Genomic DNA, 23,584 nt, shown 5'->3' on the forward strand with positions numbered 1-23,584 from the left:
CATGTGATGAGTGCAGTGACATCACCAAAGGTCCTTTTCTCCCAGGTCCTCAAAGAAGAAGAAAGAAGACAAAAAGGGCTGCGCGAACAAGTGGATGAGGTGAATTTAATTTTTATTTAATTTTTTTAACCCCTCCATCCCTAATTTACCTAGCATTCTGTATTAAGAATGTTATTGTCCCTTATAACATGGTTATAAGAAATAATAATATTAAAATCTACAGAATACCTAACACAAACCCGAACTTCAGTGAAGAAGTCTGGGTTTGGGTCTGGGTACCACATTCAGTTTTTTCTCAGGGGCATGCAAAATGCATTGCACTCGCGTGGAAAAAACTGAAGAAAGCAACGCAATCACATACAAAACTCACCCCACTCGCAGGCAAAATCGCATGATTTTCCCGCGACGCACCCGCATCCTATCCGACCCTCACATGCGACGCCCATGTGAAAGAGGCCTAAGACTAGTAAGTGAGTCTTTAGGAAACAAGCTGCGATAGAATATATTTTCTGCAACAAATATTTGGTCTAAGGTCTTGTTCACACAGGTTTTTTTTTTTTGCCAGTGGAATCGGGCACAAATTTTGCGTCATAAAGCTGCTGGCAGCAGTGCTGATTATGCCTTCTATTGTTTAGAATGAGAGGTGCCTGCACACATAATGTGCACTTGCTGTTTAGCTCCATTCAATGGGATTAAACCATGAGCTGGTCCGTGGTTTTCACTCACAGGTGTCAAAAATGTCTTCAATTAAAAATCCACATAAATCTGTCCATGTTTTTTTTTCTAAGCTTCATGCACATGAATGGAACAGCAATTTCAGCACCAAAAACTACTGTTTGGACATATATCCTAACCCACTTTTTCATCTTTAATTAGGCTTGATTCACACATACAGTTTTTGGTGCCATTTTTTGTCAAAGTCATATATAGGAAGTAATCATAAAATGCATCAAAATCATCCACTTTAGAATTACCATTTAAAACAGTTTTATAGCAGGAAGTACTATAAATGATCATAATCTTGAATGTACTTAGCATATTGCCATTTACTTTTACAGCATATGAATTTTAAGCTCCAGTTTACAGTTGATGAAAAAAACCTGAACTTCATGATCTCCCTTGACAAGTAAGAAGAGAAAACAAATAGTTTGTAATGCTCTGTATACCTCGCAGGTAGGCCTCGCAAAGTGTTCTTCATTACATTTCTTCTACCAAAATTCCGGTTCAGGAAAAGAAAAGTTGACTGTTAAAGGGTTTTTCTGGGCTTTTACTATTGATGACCTATCCTTAGGATAGGTCATCAATATAGATTGGTGGGGGTCTGATACCCCTTGATCAGATCTCAGGTCACACCTCCCCAATCTTCATCCGACCTCAGATCAGACCATAAAAAAACGAGAAAAAAAACACTTACTTCTCCTGCTCTGGACGACTCGCTCTTCCTGTACTCTCTGCTTCTTGGTCTTCTACCGGTGCTACGCTGTACTGTGATCTAACATTACACAGCATCAGGTAATAGTGCTCGCTTATGTGCACTACGTTCTGGCGCTATACGAAGTTAGTACATGGCACTGCCTGGCGTCTGGAAAAGACCAAGGAGTGGTGAATAGAGCGGCTAAACTGCCTGCTCCCCGTGCCTCTTGCATGCTAACGAACATTTCCATAATGGAAGCACTCATTAGTATTTGCTTTATAAGACGTACTGCTATTTTCCTCCACTTTTGTGCTTTTTGGAAAGCGAAAAATACTATAAATACATTCAGAACTATTTGCTTGGCATACTTATCTACGTATTTGTATAATGAGAGGTAAGAGGTTAGAAGAACATATTTTTTTTATTTTCTAAGGACCTTCCTGGCTCTGGAATCATCCTCAGTTGGAGAATTTGAGGTAAGATTGTAAAAGATTTACAACACAATTGCACGCATGAAATTAAAACCACTGTAACGGAAAGGGAACACAATTTAAAAAATATTTTTGTTGTATACTGTACTATTTTAAAAAAATTTAAAATGTGTAAAACAGACTATATCATTTTTCAAATTTTCCCAGATATGAAAAAAAAAATAAAACAAAAACATTCAATATTAAAAATTACATATAGTTAAGTTACATAAAGTTAATAGAAGTAAAACTATTTAAATAACCAAATGGAAATAAAATGTATGGCCTTTGAAGACGTGTGTACTGAAAACAACGTGGGAAATGTCTGATCAGGAAGTTAGATTAATGGCCTGGTCTTGAATGGCTAAATTCAGCATAAAGTTACATGCTTGTGATTTTATTTAGGTGCAAGACTTGAAAGAGTTCATAACATCTATGATCAACAAATTATACACCCCCGCCATCAATGGTAAGCTGCTTTTTTAGATTGCTGGTGTTGGATTACAGCTGCCTCCCCCGGTTCTACTGAATCAGACATATATCCCTCTTATTGCAAAATCAAAAGACAACGTTAGTCAGCATATCCTATAAAATGAAGTACTGTAAATGTACAATCATCATGGCTGAAAATAAGGATGGGAATCATATAGAGTTGAGCCCTTTCCAAAAGAGGTCACCTTGCTGTGTTGGATGGGTAAAAATGTTTTTGACCAGAATATACATGCCAAGTCATATACATTTTATATAGTGAATGTTGTATTACTTTATATAGTTTATGTTTGCAGAGTGCTATTGCATTGTGCTAGCTTGTATTTATATATCCCACTTATGACATTCCATATCAGACTGCAGCAACCGACTCAGTTTATGATGTCAGTATACACCAGTGATGGCGAACCTTTTAGAGACCGTGTGCCCAAACTGCACCCAACCACCACTTATTTATCGCAAAGTGCCAACACGGCAATTTAACCTGAATACCAATATAGTATATCTTCCATTTACTTGATTTTTTAGCTGTAATAGCCTGCCTACATTCAATGCGCTGCCTGTGCCATTCATAGGGTGCCCTGTGCTGATAAATGGCAGGAAAAGTCTAAGGCATATTGGTACACCATAGACTTTTTCCAGGGTGCAGGTGCTCACAGAGAGGGCTATGAGTGCTGCCTCTGGCACGCGTGCCATAGGTTCGCCACCTCTGATATAGACAATTTTATAAAATGTCAGAAATTATTTTAAAGAAATACTGTGAACTATATAGGTAAGTAAAGTAATGTTCTTTTTCCTTCCAGGTTTGCTTCAGCCAATCCCCATACCCAACATATTGCAGAAACTAAATATTAACTTGGCTAATGGTCAAATTGAAACAGATAAGGTAATGATATAATCTAATCTAATCATCTCTACTAACAGATCTCAAAGCAGCTCCCTTAACAACCTGTTTTGCCCGAACTCAGTTCCTGCTGTTGAAAAGTACTTACCGTATATGCCGGCGTATAAGACGACTGGGCGTATAAGACGACCCCCAACTTTTCCATTTAAAATATAGGGTTTGGGCTATACTTGCCGTATAAGACTACCCCTGAATGCCCAGCCCTCCCTGTCTTCAAGACGATCTTCTCCAGTCCAGGGAACTGACTGGGATCTGTGGATGGCACTGATATGGGGAGGGGGATCAGTGGATGACACTGCTATGGGGAGGGGGATCAGTGGATGACACTGTTTATGGGGGGATCTATGGATGACAGTGTCATCCACAGATTCCCCCTCCCCATAACAGTGCCATCCACAGACCCCCCTTAAACAGTGCCATCCACATATCTCCCTCCCATAACAGTGTCATCCACAGATCCCCCCCATGACAGTGCCATCCACAGATCCCTCTCCCCATAACAGTGCCATCCACAGATCCCCCCATGACAGTGCCATCCACAGATCCCCCTCCCCATAACAGTGTCATCCACAGATCCCCCCATGACAGTTCCATCCACAGATCTCCCTCCCCATAACAGTGCCATCCACAGATCTCCCTCCCCATAACAGTGCCATCCACAGATCCCCCCACCCCGCCATGACATTGCCATCCACAGATCCCCCTCCCCGACGCTCAAAGGAGTATACATTTATTAACTGTAATCTGTAACTTTAACTTTAAATCTTTCATCTCTTTACTAGGGTACCTTACTCTCAGCTCCGCTAACAGGCAGTGCGGGCGGCGCTCACTTACTGACGTCATGCGCCTGCGCCGCCTAGTGGGAGGAGCAGGCACGTAACGTCAGTGAGTGAGCGCCGCCCGCACTGCCTGTTAGCGGAGCTGAGAGTAAGGTACCCTAGTAAAGAGATGAGCGCTCATTTAAAGTTAAAGTTACAGATTACAGTTAATAAATGTACTCCTCTGAGCGGTGGGGCCCTGTGTATTCTAACCCCCAGGCAAGCGTCCCCGTCCCCATGGGAACGCCTGGGGGTTAGAATATACCATTGGATCTGAGTATACCCGGCGTATAAGACGACTCCCGACTTTTGAAAATAATTTTTAGTGTTAGAAAGTCGTCTTATACGCCGGCATATACGGTAACTGTTCTTCCCAAGCTGGGCTCAGGCAAAAGTGGAAGGTGTGTGTTGGGAAGGGGGGGGGGGGGCTGCTTTAGCTGCTCATGTATCCTGATTAGTAGAAGCTAGAAGCATAGGCCTGTTTTTTTTTAAAGCTGGCATTCCAGTGATATCTTCCCATGTAGTGAAGATAATACTGTCATTCTGGTATTGTTTGAAAGCTTATTCTCTAGCTGCTACAAAACTAGAGATATGAACAGATAAAGTAGCCCAGCCCTTCAGTCTGGAGGAGGAGGGGGAGCAGTTGCAGAGCTGACAGCCTGCAGGATGAAAGACAAAATAGTTAAAAATATATAGAAATGTGGCATTGTCATCATTGTAGTGACCCATATAAAAAAAAGTGATGTTATTTTTACCACACAGTGAATGCAGTTTTTTAATCTTTTCTCATAAAAATAAAATAATGAAAGTTATTTACTACACTATATATACCCCAAAATGGTTCCTAAAAAACCTACGACTGACGCCACAAAAAAATAAATAAAAAAATTTGAATAAAAAAATAAAAAGGTTATGACTGCTAGAACACAAAGGGGGAAAATATTATTGGTCCTTAAGAATAAAATGAATTATGTCACTAAGGGGGTTAAAAATGCAATGTGTCCCCAGAGTTGTGCGCCAACAAGATTTACTGCAGACACACATTAAAAATAAATAAATCTACAATAAAAAAGTTACATTTTTGGGAGGGTTTTTCCAATTTTAATGTGAATGTTAGGTGATTAAAAGGAACCTAAGCAAAGACAAAATAACATTTGCATATCAGCGCTCTTCCCCTTATTTCCCCCTCTCCTTGGACTCTGTTTTGCTCCATATCGCAATAAAAACTGACATATTAATCACAAAATCTTCTCTATGTGTCCCAGTTCAGTCATACCCTCCCTCCTCCTCACTGTCATGTATCTGACTGTAAGACAGTCGGGTCTGTCTGCGGTAGGGCGCAAAGATCTTTAAGCTGTTCCCCCTCGTCTAAGCTTCGCCCCTCAATTTTCACCAGCCAAAAGTGAAACAGATCAGTAGGAGATTAACTCCTGTGTTCTCTGAAGAATTTCTACAAGTTTATTTCAGAAACATTTATACAATTCTGTACCTTGAAAAACATATGGGGGAAGTCTATCCCCTGTTTATGTGTATCATTTCTAGGTTTATTGCCTTTTTAACCCCTTTCTGCCCTGCACAGTATATAGGGGGCTGGTCTCTGGTAGTTAAAGTAAAGTACTATATACAGTGGCTATGACTTTAATCATGGTTAATAAGCAAAAAAGAATAATATTTGCCATAAGAAAAAGAAAACTCCAAAAACCTAAAAAAGCTGTCTGCCTGTCTGCATATCGGCATCTCTTTTTTATGGATAAAAATATGAACAAGTCTACCTCATGATAAGTGTGATTGGAATATACAGTGCCTTGCAAAAGTATTCACCCCCCTTGACTTTTTTCGTATTTTGGTGCCTCACAACCTGGAATTAACATGGATTGTTTGAGGATTTGCATCATTTAATTTACAGAACATGCCCACAATTTTGAAGATGTTTTTTTTTTTTATTGTGAAGCAAACAACAAATAGGACAAAATAACAGAAAAAGTCAATGTGCATAACTATTCACCCCACTAAAGTCAATACTTAGTAGAGCGACCTTTTGCGGCAATCACAGCTCCAAGTCACTTTGGATAAGTCTCTATGAGCTTGCCACATCTTACCATTGGGAATTTTGCCCATTCCTCCTTGCAAAACTGCTTAAGCTCCTTCAAGTTGGATGGTTTGTGCTTGTAAACAGAAATCTTTAAGTCTGACCACAGATTTTTTTATTGGATTGAAATCTGGGCTGTGACTAGGCCATTCCAACACATTTACATGTTTCCCCTTAAACCACTCAAGTGTTGTTTTAGCAGTGTGTTTGGGGTCATTGTCCTGCTGGAAGGTGAACCTCCGTCTTAGTCTCAAATCATGCACACAGTGGTACAGATTTTGCTCAAGAATATCCCTGTGTTTAGCACCATCCATCCTTCCCTCAACTCTGACCAGTTTCCCAGTCCCGGCTGTTGAAAACCATCCCCACAGCATGATGCTGCCACCACCATGTTTCACTGTGGGGACGGTGTTCTTTGGGTGATGTGATGTGTTGGGTTTGCGCCAGACATAGCGTTTCCTTCGATGGCCGAAAAGTTCCATTTTACTCTCATCAGACCAGAGCACCTTCCTCCATACATTTTGGGAGTCTCCCACATGCCGTTTCGCAAACTCACAACGTGCATTTTTGTTTTTAGCTGAAAGTAATGGCTTTCTTCTGGCCACTCTGCCATAAGGCCCAACTCTATGGAGCGTAACGCTTATTGTCGTCCCATGTACAGATACTCCAGTCTCTGCTGTGGAACTCTGCAACTCCTCCTTAGGTCTCTGTGCTGCCTCTCTGATTAATGCCCTCCTTGCCCGGTCCGTGAGTTTTGGTGGGCGGCTGTCTCTTGGCAGGTTTGCTGTTGTGCCATGTTCTTTCCATTTGGTTATGATAGATTTGATGGTGCTCCTGGGGATCATCAAAGATTTGGATATTTTTTCATAACCTAACCCTGACTTGTACTTCTCAACAACATTGTCCCTTACTTGTTTGGAGAGTTCCTTGGTCTTTATGGCAGTGTTTTGTTAGTGATGCCTCTTGCTTTGGTGTTGCAGTCTCTGGGGCCTTTCAAAAAAGGTGTGTGTATGTAATGACAGATCATGTGACACTTAGATTGCACAACAGGTGTCATTTCACTAATTTTGTGACTTCTGAAGGTAATTAGTTGGCACCAGAGCTTTTTATGGGCTTCCTAACAAAGGTAGTGAATACATACGCACATGCCAATTTTCTGTTTTCTATTTCTGAACAATAGTTTTATTTATATATTTTTCTCATTTCACTTCACCAACTTAGACTATTGTGTTCTGATCCATCACATAAAATTCAGATTAACAAAACATTGAACTTAAGGTTGTAATGTAACAAAATACAAAAAAAGTCAAGGGGGTGAATACTTTTGTAAGGCACTGTATATATTTATATATATATTTTTTGAGGCAGTGACAGGCCTCATACGGATGTAGCTTTATGAGACGTGTTATCTAAACTAAATGTATTAAGCAAACACCTTTAATTGCTTTTCAATGGCTTTTGTTTCAAGATAACACGATGCGTTAATGATGTGAAGGATTTTCAGGGCGACTCAGGGTCCTAGGTATCCTGGGTATGAGCCGTCGTACCATCCAGGTCTGCTCATATGCTGAGGAGTTAGGGAGAGGATTAGGGACACTTTAGGAGGTGACCTGCTCCCTGATCCCGGCATCCAGCCCTAGCTGCTTCCCCATACACCCTTCATCATATGGTGGGGAGTTTCCCCCACTCCCCACCGAAACAGTATGTCCCACTAGGTAGCCCTCACACTGAAAGATGGAACATCCAGACTAGGAGCATAATTCCAGCACACACCAAGGCTGGAGTACAACTGACTCCTGGCCATAAGCCACGGGTATAAGAAGCACCTAGTGACCGCACCCAGCAAGGTAGTTAACCCCTCCAGCACCAGAAAGAGGAGGAACCAGGAGAAGGGGAGAAAAGCACAAACATGCTGACAACCACACGTTGCCCCTGGCAACCGGCATGTACAGCAAACGTGTCACTGGGCACTACACCGAGGCCGTGACAGCCTGTTTGTACTGCAGACACCCTGCTGAGCACTGGTGAAACTCCTATGTGCCAGGTGTTTATTAACGGGTACTGTATTAACGCACTGTTAGACTCCGGGAGTCTAGTGACCCTAGTGCACGGGTCACTGGTTTGTCAGAAAAATCCCTCTGAACAAAAGGTCTCCGTTATCTGTATACATGGGGATATCCAACTGTATCCGACGGTGATGGCTGTCATGGCCACACCGGGCGGGAAGGTCCTGAACCCGAAGACCCAATTCCAGGCTACTGGTCGTAGGGGTCCTCATCATAGGGCCAGAGTGTAACCCCGATAGATTTCCCCTAGAGGTATTGGCCGGTGAGGCCGCAGAGGCCACATATATCCCAGAGCAGGAGGTGTCCCGGGACAACTCCAGGACCCCACTCTGGTACGAGCCAGAGAGAGAGTGACTGTAATCAATATGGTAGCCCAACAACCGGGTGCAGAAGTGGTGTTTCCCAATATGTCTGTTTCCCAGGACTTATTGTACCACATCGACAAGGTCCGACAGGAGGTAGTGGAGCAGCTAGTAGTACCACAGCCCTACCGCTGGGCAGTATTACACTTGGCTCACACACATGTAATGGGAGGTCATCTTGGGGTCAAAAAGACACTAGAGCATATACTCCAGTGGTTCTTCTGGCCTAGTGTCTATGAAGAGGTTAGGAGGTTTTGTGAGTCGTGTCCAGAGTGTCAGATTACTGCTTCCACAGTGAATTTCTGTAGTCCACTGGTACCTCTTCCCATTATAGAGGTACCTTTTGAACAGATCGCTATAGATCTTGTGGGGTCCATGGTAAAGTCGGCTCGGGGCCACAAACACATATTAGTGGTATTGGACTATGCGACTTAGTAACTGAAGGCCATTCCTCTCCGTCATACTGTACCTCAGCCAAACTTTTGCCAGGGAACTATTTGCCATGTTTTGCCGCATTGTGTTGCCCAAAGAGATCCTTACGGATCAAGGTACTCCTTTTATGTCCAAAGTGACAAAGGAGTTGTGCAAGCTGCTTTGAATCAAGCAGTTACACACATCAGTTTACCACCCCCAAACAGATGGGCTGGTGGGAAGGTTTAATAAAACCCTAAAGAGTATGTTAAAAAGGGTAGTATCCCAAGATGGGAAGGACTGGGATATGTTGCGGCCATATTTGATGTTCGCCATCCGAGAGGTTCCCCAGTTTTTAACTGGGTTTTCCCCGTTCAAACTGTTATATGGCAGACATCCCAGAGGCCTGCTTGACATTGCCAAAGAGACATGGGAGCAGGAGCCTATTCTCCATAAGAGTCTAATAGAGCACATTACAGGAACGGATTGCATCAGTAATGCCCATTGTGAGGGAACATCTAGTAGAGGCTCAGGCAGCTCAGCGCAATGGGTATAATAGAAAGGCCACAGTCAGGAACTTTTCTCCAGGAGATTGAGTTCTCGTACTCGTACCCACTGTTGAGAGTTAGTTTCTGGCTAAGTGGCAAGGACCCTATGAAGTTCAGGAAAAAGTGGGCGAAGTTTATTATAAAATATATCAGCTTGGGCAGAGAAAAACAGAACAAATATATCACATAAACTTGCTAAAGGCGTGGAGGGACCGGGAATCTATGTGGGCCACAGAGGTCAGAGTAAAAATAGCAGAAAACCTGTCAAAACAACAAAAACGGGAGGTCAGGAAGTTAGTGCAGCAGAATACCGTTGTCTTTTCAGAAAAGCATGGTCATAAATCGGTGGTCCAGCATGACATTGTCACCGAGCCACGAGTAAGGGTACGAGTGAAACCGTACAAGACAAGACAAGCCATTTCAGAAGAGGTACAGAAGATGCTTAGCCTAGGAGTTATCGAGGAATCCAAGAGTGAGTGGGCCAGTTCCATTGTGTTGATTCCAAAGCCAAACGGATCATTATGATTTCGTAACGATTTCCGGAAATTGAATGAAGTGTCGAAGTTCAACCTTTATCCAATGCCCCGGGTTGATGAGCTGATTGAAAGACTGGACCAGGCCCAGTACTTCACGACGCTGGATTTAACCAAGCGTTACTGGCAGGCACCTCTGACACAGTCAGCAAAGGAAAAGACTGCCTTTGTCACACCAGAAGGACTTTACCACTATATCGTTTTGCCTTTTGGGTTACATGGGCCCCAACCAAGTTCCAGAGGATAATGGACATAGTCTTTAAACCTCTTCGGGAGTACGCATACACCTACTTGGATGATATCATTATCCATAGTGCCGACTGGCAGTCTCATTTGTTCCATGTGCAGGCAGTCGTGGACTCACTCCGAGATGCGGGCTTGACTTATTTGGGGTACGTGATTGAGGTTTGATGATCTCATGGCTAAATAAACAAAGTCAAGGCCATTCGTAATTGGCCCCGACCTCTCACGACAAAGCAAGTCAAAACGTTTCTCTGCATAATTGGGTATTATAGGCGGTTTCTACCCAATTTCGCTGGGAGGGCTGCACCCCTAACCGATCTGCTGAAAGGATGGAAGTCAGTCAGGATTCGGTGTAATCTTTAGGCAGAAGTATTTCAGGCCCTATGTGAACCCCCAACTTTAAGGACGAACTCATTATCCAAACGCGTCTGAAGTAGGGCTAGGAGCCGTTCTGTCTCAAAAAGTGAACGGAGATGAACATCTTATCACTTATTTGAGTAGAAAGCTTACCCTAGCAGAAAAGAACTACAGCCTAGTGGAGAAGGAGTGCCTAGCCATCAAGGGGGCCTTGGAATCCTTACGGTACTAACTGATGAGGCGGCATTTTCGCCTGGTGATGGACCATTCACCATTGGTCTGGATGAGAAATTTCAAGGAGAGAAATGCTCGGGTAACCAGGTGGTTTCTCTCCTTGCAGAATTTAAATCTGAAATCTGCAGGGTAATGCGGATGCCCTGTCACAAGAATCATGTTTTGGTGCAGGTGTTCATCCCCACAGGTTTCAACAGAGGGGAGATTATGTGAGGTAGTGACAGGCCTCATATATGAAGGATGGTATGTATCTCCGAGAATGGTGCAAGAAGCCTATTAAGGAGATACATATTGTGGTTTGCTGGGGTGTACCTGAGACGTGCCACCAAGATACCTGGCCTTGGTGGAGTGGAAGCCAGAAGCTAGAGTGTCCACTAGTATAGATAGTGGACACTGTTGTTACCTAGTATAGCTGGTAACAGCTAATCCGGGCCTGGCTTTTACTGGGAGCAAGCAAAGAGCTGGGTGGGTGCTTATTCACCACAATCCACTCCGGGGTTTCTACGTGGCTCAAGTCCACGACTGTGTTTTAAAAGTGAGCAGCAGAAAGCAGAGGGTGAGTCTGTGGAGGGAGAGGCTCCAGATCACACACTGCAAGGCACGTGTGAAGGAAACACTGGCCTGTGGACTGATTACCTGACCCGGCTGCGATCCGGCTGTAGCTGAACTGTAAGGCTGGGTTCACACGAGCGTGTCCGGATTAGTTCCGGATGCGTCCCGGTGTGTTGCGGCAAACCCGCGCGAGTAGGAATGCAATTGCAGTCAGTTTTGACTGCGATTGCGTTCCGATGTTCAGTTTTTATCGTGCGTGTGCAATGTGTTTTGCACGCGCGTGATAAAAAAAATCGACTGTGGTACCCAGACCCGAACTTCTTCACAGAAGTTCAGGTTTGGGTTCGGTGTTGTGTAGATGTTATTATTTTCCCTTATAACATGGTTATAAGGGAAAATAATAGCATTCTGAATACAGAATGCTTAGTAGGTGATCAGTTGAGGGTTAAAAAAAATAAAAAAAATTAACTCACCTTCTCCGTTTGTTCGCGTAAGTCCCGGTCTCTTCTTTACTTCTCAAAAGATGAACTATGGGCTAAAGGACCTTTGATGACGTCAGATCACATGCTCCAATCACAGGGTCCATCACCGCGGTGATGGACCATGTGATTGGAGCATGTGATCTTACGTCATCAAAGGTCCTTTAGCCCATAGTTCATCTTTTGAGAAGTAAAGAAGAGACCGGGACTTACGCGAACAAACGGAGAAGGTGAGTTAATTTTTTTTAACCCTCAACTGATCACCTACTAAGCATTCTGTATTCAGAATGCTATTATTTTCCCTTATAACCATGTTATAAGGGAAAATAATACAGTGTATAGACAGTCACCTAGCAACCGTGCGTGAAAATCGCACCGCATCCGCACTTGCTTGCGGATGCATGCGATTTTCACGCAACCCCATTCACTTCTATGGGGCCTGCGTTGCGTGAAAAACGCAGAATATAGAGCATGCTGCGATTTTCACGCAACGCATAAGTGATGCGTGAAAATCATCGCTCATCTGAACAGCCCCATTGAAATGAATGGGTCCAGATTCAGTGCGGGTGCAATGCGTTCACCTACCGCATTGCACCCGCGCGGAAATCTCGCCCGTGTGAACGCAGCCTAAGTTGGCTGGAACAAGCAATAAACAGTGTTGAAGAGTCTTTGTTGTGTCCCTGCCTTTCTTCAAAAATGGTCATAGGAGCCCACGGCATTAAAATATATATATATATATATATATATATAAAATGGTTTGGGTGCAGGAGCTGACTCCCTGTTGTAATGGCTAGGATTAGAGCTACAGATGTGACCTTCCTTACCTTTGTTCTTGTCTATAGATATCGATGACTTTGCACTGTATGGTGCTCATGGGTTTCCATGACAGCCAGGGGATTAATAAAAACTCCTGGGTCTAATATCTATGTACTTCTATGAAACTAAGAGACAAAAAAAAATCTGTTTGGAATTAAAAATTACTTTATTTTCACAAAATATTGAAGAAATTTAAAAAGTACACATAATTGGTATCATCGCACCCACAGCAACCTAATCTAAAACTAGCATGTTATTCATCCCATATAATGAAAATCATAAAACATTCCAGAATGGCTTGTTGCTTATCTTTTTTCTAAAACTACAGAACAAGTGCTCATTCAAATGGCAGATTTTTTCCATGTGGATTAGGGCTCATGCACACGACCGTGTGCTGGCCAGGCCTGTGCTGCGGACCGCAAATTGCGGTCTGCAATGCACGGGCACGAACCGTGGGGTAGCCGCATGTGGATCGCAGACTCATTCACTTGAATGGGGTCCGCAATCCGCATCCGGCGGTCCGCACCGCAAAAAAGTAGTGCATACTTTGTAGTGCTTCCATGAGGTTCCGATCCGTGCTTCCGCACCGCATCTCCGGGTTTGTGGACCCATTCAAGTAAATAGATCCGCATCTGTGATGCGGGGTGCACACGGCCGGTGCCCCGTGTATTGCGGACCCATCGTATGCGGGCCGCAATATGGCCACGGCAGGGCAACGGCTGCATGCATGAGCCCTAATGCAGTAAAAAAAATACTAAAACAGCGTGGAATCTGCATGTCAAGGGACCTACGGCATGCAAAAGTGTGGCAGAAACTCAAGGGTCAGCCTCGGTGATCAAAAAGTTGCATGTATGTAAATGAAAAGTTGTACCACAAATAAGCAAACCATCACGCGGCTCCATAGATGGAAAAAATTAAAATGTGAAGGAATGAGGCTGTATAAAAGGAAATATAATTTTTTTTAAACAAAAAGCTTTTATTTTGCAAAAGTAGTAAAACCTGAAATTGATATAAATTTTGGGATCTCTGTAATCATGCTGACCTGCAGAAAAAGTTAACACATGTAGAATTTATTAAAAGAACCGCTGTTAATGCAATCCGTTTATGCTACTTGTGTAGCAAACTGCACATTTACTTAATATAGAATTACACAACAACATTTTGCTCAGAAATTTTCTTTTTATATTTTATTTTAATTTACGTCACTCTTGCTAATTTTTTAAAAACTGAGCAATGCTTAGCAGGAGGCAGCAGCCTAAGGCCTCTTTCACACGAGCGAGTATTCCGCGCGGGTGCAATGCGTGATGCAAACGCATTGCACCCGCACTGAATCCGGACCCATTCATTTCAATGGGTCTGTGTACATGAGCGGTGGTTTTCACGCATCACTTGTGCGTTGCATGAAAATCGTAGCATGTTCTATATTCTGCGTTTTTCACGCAACGCAGGCCCCATAGAAGTGAAGGGGGCTGCGTGAAAAACGCATTGCATCCGCAAGCGATGTGATTTTCATGGATGGTTGCTAAGAGATGGTGTTTGTAAACATTCAGTTTATTTATCACGTGTGTGAAAAACGCATCATTGCGCATTGCACCCGCGCGATAAAAACTGAACGCGATCGCAAATAAAACTAATGAACTTGCTTGCGAAATCGCGCAGTTTTCACTAAACGCATTCGCAACGCATCCGGACCTAATCCAGACACGCTCGTCTGCAAGGAGCCTAAAAGAGTTACTATTATTTACACCAGAAACTGGCACAAATTACAGTGCAAAGCTAAACCAACTACAGCTGGCAGAAATTTACCTCTCTGATGCTTTGACTGTCAGAAGATGCACCAAGTGTAATAAGAGGACTGCACCTGGTAAAAAAAAAATCTTACTCCAGATAATTTTTAAACTGGCATGTTGTCAGGCAGCAGAGCATGACACAGGGATTTAACAATGCCTGTGCCATGCTCCTCTCGCACAGGTAATGGGTTGTCCGGTCCCAAAATCAAAATTATTTTTATGTGCTCCTAACACCCCTCACCATCCATACATATGCCCCCAATACCTGTTTTTCATGTCTGAGCTTTCCCTATCCCCTGGTAGACATCAGATTATCCTGGCAGATCTGTTTACTTTCTCCCCTTCTCATTTTGTTGAATACATAACTTTATTTGTACACAAGCCTGGCTGCACTGCACAGTGATGAGTCACAGGCTGGCCACGCCCCCACACTGCTCTGCCTGCAGCAGCTCCACCTACAACTCCTGTGTCCATCATTCTGCACACAGACATGAGTCTACTTCTCACTAAATCCCATCACTGACCGTCCACAGGCTCTGCCCTCACATGTGTATCTAATCTTATCCTGTGTGATACAGCCTGCGGAGCTCTGTATCTAATCCCCATCACTGACCGTCCACAGACTCTGCCCTCACATGTGTATCTAATCTTATCCTGTGTGATAGAACCTGCTGAGCTGTGTATCTAATCCCATCACTGACCGTCCACAGGCTCTGCCCTCACATGTGTATCTAATCCTAACCTGTGTGATACAACCTGCTGAGCTCTGTATCTAATCCCATCACTGACCGTCCGCAGGCTCCACCCTCACATGAGTATCTAATCTTATCCTATGTGATACAACCTGCTGAGCTGTGTATCTAATCCCCATCACTGACCGCCCACAGGCTCTGCCCTCACATGTGTATCTAATCTTATCCTGTGTGATACAGCCTGCGGAGCTCTGTATCTAATCCCCATCACTGACCGTCCACAGGCTCTGCCCTCACATGTGTATCTAATCCCATCACTGACCGTCCACAGGCTCTGCCCTCACATCTGTATCTAATCCTAACCTGTGTGATACAACCTGCTGAGCTCTGTATCTAATCCCATCACTGCCAGTCCACAGGCTCTGCCCTCACATGTGTATCTAATCTTATCCTGTGTGATACAACCTGCTGAGCTCTGTATCTAATCCCATCACTGACCGTCTGCAGGCTCTGCCCTCACATGTGTATCTAATCTTATCCTGTGTGATACAACCTGCTGAGCTGTGTATCTAATCCCCATCACTGACCGTCCACAGGCTCTGCCCTCACATGTGTATCTAATCTTATCCTGTGTGATACAGCCTGCGGAGCTCTGTATCTAATCCCCATCACTGACCGTCCACAGGCTCTGCCCTCACATGTGTATCTAATCCCATCACTGACCGTCCACAGGCTCTGCCCTCACATCTGTATCTAATCCTAACCTGTGTGATACAACCTGCTGAGCTCTGTATCTAATCCCATCACTGCCAGTCCACAGGCTCTGCCCTCACATGTGTATCTAATCTTATCCTGTGTGATACAACCTGCTGAGCTCTGTATCTAATCCCATCACTGACCGTCTGCAGGCTCTGCCCTCACATGTGTATCTAATCTTATCCTGTGTGATACAACCTGCTGAGCTGTGTATCTAATCCCCATCACTGACCGTCCACAGGCTCTGCCCTCACATGTGTATCTAATCTTATCCTGTGTGATACAGCCTGCTGAGCTCTGTATCTAATCCCATCATTGACCGTCCACCGGCTCTGCCCTCACATGTGTATCTAATCTTATCCTGTGTGATACAACCTGCTGAGCTGTGTATCTAATCCCATCACTGACCGTCCACAGGCTCTGCCCTCACATGTGTATCTAATCTTAGCCTGTGTGATACAACCTGCTGAGCTCTGCATCTAATCCCATCACTGACCGTCCTCGGGCTCTGCCCTCACATGTGTATCTAATCTTATCCTGTGTGATACAATCTGCAGAGCTGTGTATCTAATCCCATCACTGACCGTCCACAGGCTCTGCCCTCACATGTGTATCTAATCTTATCCTGTGTGATACAACCTGCTGAGCTGTGTATCTAATCCCATCACTGACCGTCCACAGGCTCTGCCCTCACATGTGTATCTAAACTTATCCTGTGTGATACAACCTGCTGAGCTGTGTATCTAATCCCCATCACTGACCGTCCGCAGGCTCTGCCCTCACATGTGTATCTAATCTTATCCTGTGTGATACAACCTGCTGAGCTCTGTATCTAATCCCCATCACTGACCGTCCACAGGCTCTGCCCTCACTTGTGTATCTAATCTTATCCTGTGTGATACAACCTGCTGAGCTGTGTATCTAATCCCATCACTGACCGTCCACAGGCTCTGCCCTCACATGTGTATCTAATCTTATCCTGTGTGATACAACCTGCTGAGCTGTGTATCTAATCCCATCACTGACCGTCCACAGGCTCTTCCCTCACATGTGTATCTAATCCTAACCTGTGTGATACAACCTGCTGAGCTCTGTATCTAATCCCATCACTGCCCGTCCACAGGCTCTGCCCTCACATGTGTATCTAATCTTATCCTGTGTGATACAACCTGCTGAGCTCTGTATCTAATCCCCATCACTGACCGTCCACAGGCTCTGCCCTCACATGTGTATCTAAACTTATCCTGTGTGATACAACCTGCTGAGCTGTGTATCTAATCCCATCACTGCCCGTCCACAGGCTCTGCCCTCACATGTGTATCTAATCTTATCCTGTGTGATACAACCTGCTGAGCTGTGTATCTAATCCCATCACTGACCGTCCACAGGCTCTGCCCTCACATGTGTATCTAATCTTATCCTGTGTGATACAACCTGCTGAGCTGTGTATCTAATCCCATCACTGACCGTCCGCAGGCTCTGCCCTCACATGTGTATCTAATCTTATCCTGTGTGATACAGCCTGCTGAGCTCTGTATCTAATCCCATCATTGACCGTCCACCGGCTCTGCCCTCACATGTGTATCTAATCTTATCCTGTGTGATACAGCCTGCTGAGCTGTGTATCTAATCCCATCACTGACCGTCCACAGGCTCGGCCCTCACATGTGTATCTAATCTTATCCTGTGTGATACAGCCTGCTGAGCTGTGTATCTAATCCCATCACTGACCGTCTGCAGGCTCTGCCCTCACATGTGTATCTAATCTTATTCTGTGTGATACAACCTGCTGAGCTGTGTATCTAATCCCATCACTGGCCGTCCACAGGCTCGGCCCTCACATGTGTATCTAATCTTATCCTGTGTGATACAACCTGCTGAGCTGTGTATCTAATCCCATCACTGACCGTCTGCAGGCTCTACCCTCACATGTGTATCTAATCCTATCCTGTGTGATACAACCTGCTGAGCTGTGTATCTAATCCCATCACTGACCGTCCTCGGGCTCTGCCCTCACATGTGTATCTAATCTTATCCTGTGTGATACAACCTGCTGAGCTGTGTATCTAATTCCATCACTGACCGTCCACAGGCTCTGCCCTCACATGTGTATCTAATCCTATCCTGTGTGATACAACCTGCTGAGCTGTGTATCTAATCCCATCACTGACCGTCCACAGGCTCTGCCCTCACATGTGTATCTAATCTTATCCTGTGTGATACAACCTGCTGAGCTGTGTATCTAATCCCATCACTGACCGTCCGCAGGCTCTGCCCTCACATGTGTATCTAATCTTATCCTGTGTGATACAACCTGCTGAGCTCTGTATCTAATCCCATCATTGACAGTCCGCAGGCTCTGCCCTCACATGTGTATCTAATCTTATCCTGTGTGATACAACCTGCTGAGCTCTGTATCTAATCCCATCACTGACCGTCCACAGGCTCTGCCCTCACATGTGTATCTAATCCTATCCTGTGTGATACAGCCTGCTGAGCTCTGTATCTAATCCCATCACTGACCGTCCACAGGCTCTTCTCTCACATGTGTATCTAATCTTATCCTGTGTGATACAGCCTGCTGAGCTGTGTATCTAATCCTATCACTGACCGTCCACAGGCTCTGCCCTCACATGTGTATCTAATCTTATCCTGTGTGATACAACCTGCTGAGCTGTGTATCTAATCCCATCACTGCCCGTCCACAGGCTCTGCCCTCATATGTGTATCTAATCTTATCCTGTGTGATACAGCCTGCTGAGCTGTGTATCGAATCCCATCACTGACCGTCCACAGGCTCTGCCCTCACATGTGTATCTAATCTTATCCTGTGTGATACAACCTGCTGAGCTGTGTATCTAATCCCATCACTGACCGTCCACAGGCTCTGCCCTCACATGTGTATCTAATCTTATCCTGTGTGATACAGCCTGCTGAGCTGTGTATCTAATCCCATCACTGACCGTCTGCAGGCTCTGCCCTCACATGTGTATCTAATCCTATCCTGTGTGATACAACCTGCTGAGCTGTGTATCTAATCCCATCACTGACCGTCCACAGGCTCTGCCCTCACATGTGTATCTAATCTTATCCTGTGTGATACAACCTGCTGAGCTGTGTATCTAATCCCATCACTGACCGTCCGCAGGCTCTGCCCTCACATGTGTATCTAATCTTATCCTGTGTGATACAGCCTGCTGAGCTGTGTATCTAATCCCATCACTGACCGTCTGCAGGCTCTGCCCTCACATGTGTATCTAATCCTATCCTGTGTGATACAACCTGCTGAGCTGTGTATCTAATCCCATCACTGACCGTCCACAGGCTCTGCCCTCACATGTGTATCTAATCTTATCCTGTGTGATACAACCTGCTGAGCTCTGCATCTAATCCCATCACTGACCGTCTGCAGGCTCTGCCCTCACATGTGTATCTTATCTTATCCTGTGTGATACAACCTGCTGAGCTGTGTATCTAATCCCCATCACTGACCGTCCACAGGCTCTGCCCTCACATGTGTATCTAATCTTATCCTGTGTGATACAGCCTGCTGAGCTGTGTATCTAATCCCATCACTGACCGTCCACAGGCTCTGCCCTCACATGTGTATCTAATCCTATCCTGTGTGATACAGCCTGCTGAGCTGTGTATCTAATCCCATCACTGACCGTCCACAGGCTCTGCCCTCACATGTGTATCTAATCTTATCCTGTGTGATACAGCCTGCTGAGCTGTGTATCTAATCCCATCACTGACCGTCCTCAGGCTCTGCCCTCACATGTGTATCTAATCTTATCCTGTGTGATACAACCTGCTGAGCTGTGTATCTAATCCCATCACTGACCGTCCGCAGGCTCTGCCCTCACATGTGTATCTAATCTTATCCTGTGTGATACAGCCTGCTGAGCTGTGTATCTAATCCCATCACTGACCGTCTGCAGGCTCTGCCCTCACATGTGTATCTAATCCTATCCTGTGTGATACAACCTGCTGAGCTGTGTATCTAATCCCATCACTGACCGTCCACAGGCTCTGCCCTCACATGTGTATCTAATCTTATCCTGTGTGATACAACCTGCTGAGCTCTGCATCTAATCCCATCACTGACCGTCTGCAGGCTCTGCCCTCACATGTGTATCTAATCCTAACCTGTGTGATACAGCCTGCTGAGCTGTGTATCTAATCCCATCACTGCCCGTCCACAGGCTCTGCCCTCACATGTGTATCTTATCTTATCCTGTGTGATACAACCTGCTGAGCTGTGTATCTAATCCCCATCACTGACCGTCCACAGGCTCTGCCCTCACATGTGTATCTAATCTTATCCTGTGTGATACAGCCTGCTGAGCTGTGTATCTAATCCCATCACTGACCGTCCACAGGCTCTGCCCTCACATGTGTATCTAATCCTATCCTGTGTGATACAGCCTGCTGAGCTGTGTATCTAATCCCATCACTGACCGTCCACAGGCTCTGCCCTCACATGTGTATCTAATCTTATCCTGTGTGATACAGCCTGCTGAGCTGTGTATCTAATCCCATCACTGACCGTCCTCAGGCTCTGCCCTCACATGTGTATCTAATCTTATCCTGTGTGATACAACCTGCTGAGCTGTGTATCTAATCCCATCACTGACCGTCCGCAGGCTCTGCCCTCACATGTGTATCTAATCTTATCCTGTGTGATACAGCCTGCTGAGCTGTGTATCTAATCCCATCACTGACCGTCTGCAGGCTCTGCCCTCACATGTGTATCTAATCCTATCCTGTGTGATACAACCTGCTGAGCTGTGTATCTAATCCCATCACTGACCGTCCACAGGCTCTGCCCTCACATGTGTATCTAATCTTATCCTGTGTGATACAACCTGCTGAGCTCTGCATCTAATCCCATCACTGACCGTCTGCAGGCTCTGCCCTCACATGTGTATCTAATCCTAACCTGTGTGATACAGCCTGCTGAGCTGTGTATCTAATCCCATCACTGCCCGTCCACAGGCTCTGCCCTCACATGTGTATCTTATCTTATCCTGTGTGATACAACCTGCTGAGCTGTGTATCTAATCCCCATCACTGACCGTCCACAGGCTCTGCCCTCACATGTGTATCTAATCTTATCCTGTGTGATACAGCCTGCTGAGCTGTGTATCTAATCCCATCACTGACCGTCCACAGGCTCTGCCCTCACATGTGTATCTAATCCTATCCTGTGTGATACAGCCTGCTGAGCTGTGTATCTAATCCCATCACTGACCGTCCACAGGCTCTGCCCTCACATGTGTATCTAATCTTATCCTGTGTGATACAGCCTGCTGAGCTGTGTATCTAATCCCATCACTGACCGTCCTCAGGCTCTGCCCTCACCATCTCCAGAGTGTGATAAACAGCTGGCATTGGCAAGCACACCCAGACACATCTGTATCTACTCCTAACATGTATGTGTGCCCGATACCGAGCCTGTTGTGTGTATCTAAGGGTACTTTCACATTAGCGGCAGGGGAGTCCGTCAGGTGAAAAGCCCGTCGGATCCATCCTGCCGCTAGTTCACGTCGTACTGCAGGTCATACTTTTAGTCCGGCTGCCTCTCGCCGTGCGCTGCTGTGCTGCCGCCGGATCTCCGCCTCCGCCCCCATTATAGTCAATGGGGACAGAGCGGCAGTCCGGGGGCACACGTGAACTAGTGGCAGGATGGATCCGACAGCTGTTCACCCGCCGGAACAACCTGACGGACTTCCCTGTCGCTAGTGTGAAACTAGCCTAATCCCATCTTCTATGATACAACCTGCTGAGCTGTGTATCTAAACCTTTATGCACACAACCGTATCCATTTTGCGATCCACATTTTTTGCAGTCCCATTGAGTTCTATGGATTTGAGGTCCTCATTTTGAAGACCAGAATAGGACATGTTCTGTCTTTACTGATGACGTCCATGTGCTTTCCACATCCGTATGTCAGTTCTGCGAAAGAAGAACATGTCTTATTCTGGTCCTCATAATGCAGATCTAAAACCCATAGAACTCAATGGGACTGCAAAAAAATGTGAATGGTACACGGACAGTAACCTTATTTAGTGGATTCGCAACTTGCAGACCGCGAAACCTAAACGGTTCAGTGCACGGACCCTATCTCTTATACTCAGCACCCATAACAGTGACGTCCACGGTGCCCCCATAACAGTGACGTCCACGGTGCCCCCATAACAGTGACGTCCACGGTGCCCCCATAACAGTGACGTCCACGGTGCCCCCATAACAGTGACGTCCACGGTGCCCCCATAACAGTGACGTCCACGGTGCCCCCATAACAGTGACGTCCACGGTGCCCCCATAACAGTGACGTCCACGGTGCCCCCATAACAGTGACGTCCACGGTGCCCCCATAACAGTGACGTCCAAGGTGCCCCCATAACAGTGCCGTCCACGGTGCCCCTATAACAGTGACACCCACAGTACCCCCATAACAGTGCCATCCACAGTGCGTCCATAACAGTGCCATCCACAGTACCCCCTGTTTGCCATCCAGTGCCCCCCTGTTTGCCATCCAGTGCCCCCGTTGTGCCGTCCAGTGTCCCCGTTGTGCCATCCATTGCCCCCTGTTTGCTATGCAAAGTGCCCCCCGGGGACATGCACATCATAGCGATCAGCCTCTGTGGCTGATCGCTATGCTGTCACTCCTGCACAGCGGTTACATCGCGCTGTGCAGGAGTCAGTACAGGCTTCACATAGAAGCCTGTACACTGCAGAGAGCGGCCGGCAATCCCACGCATGCGCACTATGATTCAGCATAGTGCGCTTGCGTTGTAAGTGAAGATGGCTGGGCGGAGCTTTCTTTTCTTCAGTTTTGCCTGGATTTAAAGGGGTTATCCTGGAAATAATATTGATGACCTATCAGGGCCCCCCACCAATTAGCTGTTAGAAGAGGCCGGCGCTATCTGAGCACCGCAACCTCTTTCTAGGCCATGTGACGTCACCGTATATTGGTCACATGGTCTAGTTGCAGCTCAGTCCTATACTATGTATGGCACTGTGCTTGGTGAGCTGCCGGGAGCTGGCCTCGCTCACCATAACTCTGGTGAGTGCAACGTCTGCCCGGAACAGTACATTGGCTGGAAATAGAACCACTAACCTACTAACCTTATTTTTCAAGGATGTGCATATAAACTTCTTATCCCTTGTTCTCTATTTCCAGGACCTAATCTTGATATCAGTCAATGTCTGCCGAGCCTGAACCTGCTATGACCATGTTAATGAAGAGTAATTCACCAATCAAGCACCCCGTCCTTGCTTTAGACTAGTAGTACCCAGCCTGTGACTCTCTAGATGTTATCTCTCAGCATGCTCTGGCAGCCCAAGGCTATCTCAATTTTATTACAGGTGGAGAACCGCAGGTTGTAGACCGCTAACATTAGACAAAGACCCATAAGAAAGTTAGAGACTTACCATGGAAAAGTAGTGGCGATTTCAGCAACAGATATTGTTCACACAAAATAAAATAAAAATTCTGAAAATTAAAAATTGCCTCTACAATTCTTTTCTTTGAGCTCCAATCTGTTGCTGTACA

The 23,584-nt window shown here is 45.4% G+C and overlaps 1 protein-coding gene across 1 annotated transcript in view; it reads left to right on the forward strand.

Moving 5' to 3' along the window:
• The window catches only part of LOC121005723 (BPI fold-containing family B member 6-like), a 45,971-nt gene extending 22,645 nt beyond the window's left edge, over positions 1–23,326 (forward strand). The window contains exons 11-15 of the mRNA XM_040438490.1: positions 1,059–1,126; positions 1,848–1,890; positions 2,290–2,353; positions 3,177–3,259; positions 23,213–23,326. Coding sequence (XP_040294424.1) covers positions 1,059–1,126; positions 1,848–1,890; positions 2,290–2,353; positions 3,177–3,259; positions 23,213–23,251 — 297 coding nt within the window. The 3' untranslated portion in view covers positions 23,252–23,326. The remainder of the gene's footprint in view (positions 1–1,058; positions 1,127–1,847; positions 1,891–2,289; positions 2,354–3,176; positions 3,260–23,212) is intronic.
• Positions 23,327–23,584: the final 258 nt, after the last annotated feature.

This window comes from Bufo bufo, chromosome 6 (assembly GCF_905171765.1).
Source record: "Bufo bufo chromosome 6, aBufBuf1.1, whole genome shotgun sequence".
NCBI classification, from domain to species: domain Eukaryota; kingdom Metazoa; phylum Chordata; class Amphibia; order Anura; family Bufonidae; genus Bufo; species Bufo bufo.